This window comes from Cynoglossus semilaevis, chromosome 6, assembly GCF_000523025.1.
Source record: "Cynoglossus semilaevis isolate Cse_v1.0 chromosome 6, Cse_v1.0, whole genome shotgun sequence".
In the NCBI taxonomy this organism is placed as follows: Eukaryota; Metazoa; Chordata; class Actinopteri; order Pleuronectiformes; family Cynoglossidae; genus Cynoglossus; species Cynoglossus semilaevis.
In genome coordinates, this window is record NC_024312.1 from 9,991,882 (window position 1) to 10,000,220 (window position 8,339).

At 36.8% G+C, this 8,339-nt stretch overlaps 1 protein-coding gene across 1 annotated transcript in view; it reads right to left on the reverse strand.

The window, feature by feature from the left end:
• LOC103380074 (serine/threonine-protein phosphatase 6 regulatory subunit 2-like) overlaps window positions 1-8,339 on the reverse strand; it is a gene marked incomplete at its 5' end in the record, with an annotated part of 18,135 nt that continues 9,796 nt past the window's right edge. The window contains 4 exons of the mRNA XM_025056343.1: window positions 1-1,630; window positions 2,655-2,802; window positions 4,902-5,097; window positions 7,157-7,260. Coding sequence (XP_024912111.1) covers window positions 2,655-2,802; window positions 4,902-5,097; window positions 7,157-7,260 — 448 coding nt within the window. The remainder of the gene's footprint in view (window positions 1,631-2,654; window positions 2,803-4,901; window positions 5,098-7,156; window positions 7,261-8,339) is intronic.

Here is an 8,339-nt window from a genome sequence, read left to right on the forward strand (position 1 = left end):
TCGAAATAAATGTAACTAAAATCAACCCCTACCCTGAAAAGCAAGAGACAAGGCAAAAATAAATGAAAGCATGACAAAATCTTATCGGATAATTCTGGTTAAATACACAACCTAATTTATGCCACTCAAATGTATCTCGAAGGACAAACTTAACGCATGTAAATAAGGTTTTTTAAAACGCAATGTCCGTAATAACAAAGCAAAAAAAAAAAAACATCACAAATAAATGGCATCAAAATTAATAGTTAAAACTCTTGAGCTTTTTTTATCCTGTGACCAATGCATCAAATTTCTATGTTTCGGCAACACAGATAAACAGACAGACAGAGCTAACTGCAAAAAAAAAAAACAAAAACAAAAAAACATCCTATTCATACATTGAATTTATTCCAAAAATAGATAATGTTCACATATGTATATACCGCATCTATATTATGTTTACATATTAGCAAGATTAGCTACGACCTAATAAACATTTTAACTCCACAATCGTTGTTGACAGTTGTCGGGGTGATGTGAAGCAGTATGGGCGCATCACTGAATTACACGAATATGTTTTTACAACTGTGTTTCTTTTTTGTTTGTTTTTTTTCTCCTTAGACCTGAGAATACAACCTTGGAACACATACACTACTCACAATCCCTACTGTACTTTTATAGGGTCAGAGGTTACACGAAATGCCACCAGGTGAATAAAAAGAAAATAAAAAGCTGACAATGTTAAATGTAAAAAAAAAAAAAAAAAGAGGTAAAGTTATCACCATATCACGTGTCACACAGGGCTTTCTGTTTTATATATTGTATATATATTATACAATTTAAAAATGATTTGGAAAGTTTATTATTTGGCGGCATGAGTTGAAGCATGGCTTGAACTTAGATTCTCTCGGCCTACGATGAATCCATATTCTCTATTCAAAATGGCGGTGCTATAATGTTGTTCTATGCCGTTTACAAACCTATCTGTAGGAGTTGCTGCCACCTAGTGACTGGAGGCTTGTTATCATTTAAGCCGCCCCACTATTTGAGTATTAAGTACTGGGCTAAAGGATGGGGACACATGGAAGTTAGCTTTGTCGTCCTCGTAAGCAACTAGCGGTCGTAACTTTGGCTCACACCTTCAAGTACAAAAAAAAAAAAAAAAAAATGTTAACAGTAAAACGCTTTACTAGAAATGCCTACTATGATCTCTCTAAACGCCGGTCGCCCGCTACTAGCTATGACATGCTAGGAACCTCACAGCTTTACCAGCAGTGCGACTTTTTTTTTAAGAACTAACGACTATTGTAAAATTGTGATATGGCTCTCATTCGTCTGTGAAATGAAATGACCAGAATAGCTCGCTCACATACGGTCCTTTGGGGTCTGACAAGGTTAAAGAGACACAAATCTCCTCGGTGTTTAAGGATCATTCAATGTTATTGAGTGCAGCAAAAATCCTTACTGTCTCATGCGCGAGTTCTCTATTCACTTTCCTTTCAACACAAAAAAGAATGGAGGTGAACACCTTTTTAACAGGATGCAAAGGTGTCATGGGAATGACAGTGTGACACACACACACACACAAAACACTGTTCCCCTGTACATCAGCAATCAATCGGCTGGTTCGTTAGCAGAGGGTGGCATCTGTCTGTAGGGTTCAAACAAAACAAAAAAAGAAAGAAATGTTTTGATTTCATTAAGTTTCTATCTCCATCAAAGACCCATCAAAGCATTTTTGTGTCACATGACAGAAAGGAGAATAATTCAATCCAGGTTGAACACGTGTTTATAGACATGTAACGGAAAAAGCGAAAAAGTGATAACGCTTTAAAGGTTGTCGTCACTGACTCTTTATCTTCCTTCAATACCACTTGAGAAAACACATCCAGTTACACGTGTGTGTTTGAATACAGGCAAACGAAGGGTGTGACCGAACAGGACGTGTTGTGAGGTCAGGTACGAGAGGTCTGTTTAACCAGGATGGATGTATACAGGTTTGACTAGGTGTTTAAAATATGTGTGAACCTCATCATATTTGAGCACTAAATAATACAAATACATGATGGTTATTGAGAGTTGTGAATGGATACATCATTGAATAGGATATGCGATATGTTTAAACGTACAATTGTGTTCATTTTCTACATGGAAAAATCTTCCATAACATATCTGTAAAAAATAAAAAAAAAGTTACTGTATTTACACAAGAAAATCCATAATGAAGGAGAGAAAAAAAACCCATATATGTCACTCTGGAGTATACCAGTGCCCTCTAGCGGCTGTCAGTGTGAAAATAAGAAACGTAAATTTTCAGTGGTACAGGAGTAGCAGATACTGGTACACAAACCTAGAGGACCCTGTAGGGGCTGTCAGTGTCAAAAAAATAACAAAGGTGAAATTATATATTATATATATTATATAAGTTGCAAGCCTAAAGTCCAATCCAGCCAAAAGGATGAAAAAAAAATTGCGACTTATAGTCCGGAAAGTATGGTAATCAGACTTCATATAAAAATAAATGGATTTGAGTTGGACACAAATTAAGCCAATACTTGTTTGGTTCCTGACCCTTGTAAAGTCCTTCGGGACCCAATATGTCTTTGTGTCTGTGGGTATGCGTGTAATGTAACACTTGTGCATACATAAATACATTTGAACACAGACATACGTACCTACTGAGTGACAACAGTCTGGTCGGACGGACTGGCAGCAGTTCGGTCGGAACCATCTGTGTGTGTCTTTTTCGGTTCACTTTCATTCTTATTCGCACTTCCTGTTCCCATCGCAGAGAGCCCTTTGATGGGCATCTTAACAGTTTCACTAACAAAGCGAAGAGACACAAAACGACAACAACTCATTAAAGGGATAGCCGTCTTCTGAAAACATAAAACCAGCACGCAGCGTAGAGAGAAACTAAAATTGATATTATCGGAGATTTACACTAAATATTGTATTTAACTGCTAAAAAAAAAAAAATGCTGATGTTAAAAGTGTTTGCACGACAAATGTTATGACACTTTCGTTCATACGGCGGTACATTTGAAATAAAAGGTGCGTTATACACTATTTTACAATTTATCATTTGGATTATATTACATTTATATTTGGACAAATAATTGCAGGAAGTGATGCAATTCAAATTTTAATCATTGCCCAGCCCTAATATATATATATATATATATATATATATATGTATATATACATATATATACATATATATATGTGTATATATACATGTGTATATATATGTGTATATATGTGTATATATATATGTATATATGTGTATATATGTGTATATATATATGTATATATGTGTATATATGTGTATATATATATGTATATATGTGTATATATATATATATATGTGTATATATATGTATATATATATATATGTATATATACATATATATATATATATACATATGTATATATACATATACATATATATATATATATATATATATGTATATATATATATATAAACATACTGTATATAGAGAGAGTGGCCTTTTTGCAGCTGTGAGTGTGAAAAAAAAAAAAAAAACATATGTGAAATTGTATATTTTAATATATGGCGCACCTGAGTATAAGTCTCAAACCCAGCCAAAGGATGAAAAAAAAAAGTGACATGAGTTGGAAAGTAAGGGATCGTAATCAAGAAGCTGCATACCCCCTTTGGCGACAGAATGTTTTCATGTCTCCGCCCCCCCAACCCACACGAATTTTAATACTATTAAGAACCTGATAACATACATATTTTTTTTCTGTACAAACCACTATATGGTTTGCTGCCACCTAGTGACTGGAGGATTGTTATCATTCAAGCATTACAGCAGCCATATTCCATGGGAAGCCCCTCACGACCCCCGACTCACCGCAAAGGTAAAAGTAGTGATTTTAAATAATATCTTTAAGGGTAACTTAAAAATGGAGGAGATGTAGAGAAAATAATAACTTTGTTATTAGCATACAGAAATAGCGGGGGAAATAATTATAGCAGGCTGATGGACTATATTTTAGATAGCGTAAGCTTAAAACTTTTAATCTAAAGGTTTAATTTTTTTTTTATTCGTTCTTTGTGTACATATTTACATTTTAATCAAATGAAGCACTTGTTGTCACTGTTTCACTACAGTATTAACCAGAGGTGTGGACTCGAGTCTCATGACTTGGACTCGAGTCAGACTCGAGTCATCAATTTGATGACTTTAGACTCGACTTGACCAAATGTAAAGAGACTTGGAACTCGACTTGGACTTTAACATCAATGACACGTGACTTCACTTGGACTCGGGCCCTTTGAGTCGACATGACTTGATACTTTCTCCAAAACCCAAAGATTATAAAGTAAGTTATTGAGGAGCGTCTGTGTATCTCTCATCGTGCACAACATCCAATCAAATAAAACGTTGGCCAATCAAATTGCGGGACAAGGGAAAATGATAGCAAAGATCGTGTTGTTCGGATTTAAAAAGTACGAGATGGTCAACAAAAAAGGAGTGGCAGTGAGTGGAAGGACTCGAAAGGACTCGAAAAACAGAAACGGCAGGACTTGGGACTTGACTTGACACTTTTCAGTCTTGACTTGGACTCGACTCGGACTTTGCCTATTTTGACCTGAGACTTGATTCGGACTTGAGTGCAAAGACTTGAGACTTGCTTGTGACTTGCAAAGCAATGACTTGGTCCCACCTCTGGTATTAACCTTAAAATCTGTTTCCTATGTTGTTTTGCATCCTGTAAAACACCAGATAAAACAAAAGTGTTTTGTACATGTCCGGAAAATAATTTGCTAAATGTTCGGCTTTTAAGAAACAACGATAAACAAGGGAGGAGACAAGAGTAGGACATTAGAAGAAAATCAACTGCAGGAACATGAAAAAAACAAGTCCCCAGATAAAGTAAACACAGGAACTTACGTATTCTTTTTCGCATCCACACTTAGTCCGGAAGTCTTCTTGCCGGAGTCAGTTGTGATGGCTTCTGTGGTGACTGTCCTGTTGGACGCAGACGTCGTCTTGCTTTCGTCTTCATCACTGTCAGAGCTGCTGGAGAAAGAGCAGTCGGATGCCACTAGTGGAGCTTTTCTAGCGACGCACACACTCCAAACACATGCTGCAGACGAAAAGCGAGACGGACGCAAATTATGTTTCACTGCCACAAAATGTACGTAATGTAAACAATAAGAACACATACTTTAGCTGGTGGAGTGTTAGGAAACTATTTTATTGTTTCATTCAAAAGCTGTGACATGAGACCTGAGTATGGATAAACCGTTGACTAGTACTAACCAAAGGTGGGACCAAGTCGTTGCTTTGCAAGTCACAAGTAAGTCTCAAGTCTTTGCACTCAAGTCCGAGTCAAGTCTCAAGTCAGGACAGGCAAAGTCCGAGTCGAGTCCAAGTCAAGACAAGAAAAGTGTCAAGTCAAGTCCCAGGTCCTGCCGTTTCTGTTTCGAGTCCTTTTAAATAAAATAACAATATATTTCCACAGATCACTTTGGGTTTTGGAGGAACTATCGAGTCTTGTCGAGTCAAAGGGCTAGAGTCCAGGTGAAGTCACGAGTCATTGATGTTAAAGTGCAAGTCGAGTTGCAAGTCTCTTTACATTTTGTCAAGTCGAGTCTAAAGTCATCAAAGTGATGACTCGAGTCTGACTCGAGTCCAAGTCATGCGACTCGAGTCCACACCTCTGGTACTAACACTGCTGATAATCTATATCTATATTACTGTACTGTAGGCGAACTATTACTTTTAGTGTTTAATGGCAGTAAAAGACACTTCAGTACAGTGGACTCCCTAGATACGAGTCTAATCCAATCCAAAACAGCACTCGTGTCTCGGTCTAGATCAAATTTTTTCCCCATTCAAAACTAAAAAAAAATTTTGTTTCAGCCTCCCCCACCCCCAGAACTATTAATACTATTAATCCCCGCATCTAAACATGAAAAACATAGATATACACAAATGTATTTGTAATATAAAATAATAATTAAGAAAACATTTTATATTATTGTGATAAGAATGGGTAAAATAAACCATAATAATAAAAATGTCAGGCCCACCAAGCATAAGAGAAGGATTATATACAGTATATATATATATTTTTTTTTATTTAATTAAAAGTTAATCTTCATCATTCATCACCGCTACATCATCAACATCACTACTATCATCGTCGCCGGCATCACCAACAGTCGTAGGACTTTCAAATTTGGGTGGAAAAACGAGCACTCGTTACTTGATATTTCCTCGTATCAGGAGCAAATTCTTGCAATAGTTGCAGACTTTAATCATGGAATATAAAAGTCCCTCTATAGCAAGTAGTTGTAGTTGCGTTCCAAGACCCACCGTGAAAAGGGAAAATCCGCGAAATAGAGGTCGAGATAGTTATTATATTATTTTTTGTATATATTTACCCTTTATGAACCTCCCCCCCACACTGTTATCACCCTTCCTTTCCCCACACAATTAGAGTATATGCACAGTAGAGTTGCATAATGGACATATAAGACATAAATACTACACAAATAAATGAAATACACAACCATGAAAAACAATGTAAAAAAAAAACATTCTAATCATAAATTCAAATTCAAATTCATACGAGTTCATACACGTTGTCATCTGTGTCCGCGTCTTCAAAATTAGGGTCAACTTTCACCGAACACAAGAGCACAAACTTTACAGCAACGTACTAGACGTATAACGGCGCAGGGCAAAATGAGTGAGAGCCGAGAGATGCTACGACGCATGAGCCAATCAGTGTGAGGAACGGAACAGAAGTGCACGCTCAATGCTGTGTACGATCTCCTCTGAGTTAAACAAAACAAACAACAACAACAACAACCAAGCTATTAGCAATGTCTTTTAGTTTATAGTTTGCTATATTTTTACTGTTTATCTTTGTTAGGTTAGAACGTTTTTTTAATCACAAAAATTATGAAAATATTGAACAAGAAAAAAAAAAAAAATCTACGATGTACTGAGGGAGCGAAAGGAGAACCGTTAGCGATATAGAGAGGGAACACTGTACGGTGTCCACTGTATTATTACATAGTCTATTCATGTTGTACCTATTCATGTTGAGTCAACGGGAAGGCTCACAAATGTATTTCAGCTGTGGACGTACATACAGGTGACACTTCATCCGTTTGATTGTAAGCATCACTTACAGAAACCCTGCTGGAGTGACTCACGGTTTTGGTTTGCTTTGGTGCCGTCTGATCCACCAAGCTCTGAGTCTTCTGGAGAACTACAGCGGGGACCTGTTTCAGAGCTGGAAGAAAAATGACACACAAAATATGACCATTACTACAAATGTGAGCTTCCTAAAAATAACGTGAACAAAAAAAGCATGCATGGGAATATAAAAAAAAAATGCAATTTTTCCAATGCCATGGGATCAATAAAGTACATCTATCCATGTATCTATCTATCTATCTATCTAGCTCTGTATCTATCTATCTCTCTATCTATCTCTCTAGCTCTCTCTCTCTATCTATCTATGTATCTCTCTATCTATCTCTCTAGCTCTCTCTCTCTATCTATCTAGCTCTCTCTCTCTCTCTATCTATCTCTCTCTCTCTCTCGCTCTCTCTCTCTCTCTCTATCTATCTATCTATCTCTCTATCTATCTAGCTCTCTATCTATCTCTCTCTCTCTCTCGCTCTCTCTCTCTCTCTCTATCTATCTCTCTCTCTCTCTCGCTCTCTCTCTCTCTCTCTATCTATCTCTCTCTCTCTCTCGCTCTCTCTCTCTCTCTCTATCTATCTCTCTCTCTCTCTCGCTCTCTCTCTCTCTCTCTATCTATCTAGCTCTCTCTCTCTATCTATCTAGCTCTCTCTCTCTATCTATCTATCTATCTCTCTATCTATCTATCTATCTATCTAGCTCTGTATCTATCTATCTCTCTATCTATCTATCTAGCTCTCTATCTGAGTACATCGTCATGAATGCCAATTAACGTACATACTGGAGATCAGTGATTCCACGGTACAGTAGTGTGCTATGACAGTTAATCAAGTATGCCAATGACATTTTTTAAAATGATTTTACTTTATTGGTCTTAGGATAATTGATTTACTGCAAATCATTTGTCTTCTTGTGTCCGTGTCACAGTGACAAGCTTCATGTCTTTCTTCCATTCCTACAAATATGTCCGTTTTGTGTTCAACTAAACATAACCAGGTTTTGCACCGAGTAAATTGATTGTGAGTAAATTCAGAATTTCTTTTTGTTTTGTGATGGGCCGTGGGGTTACACGCTGTGGCTCTAAAAAGATTGGGAAACACTGGCGTGGACTACCGCTTATATATTTTTAGAATAAAGCTGCCCAGTCGGGTGTTCGATTCCTGC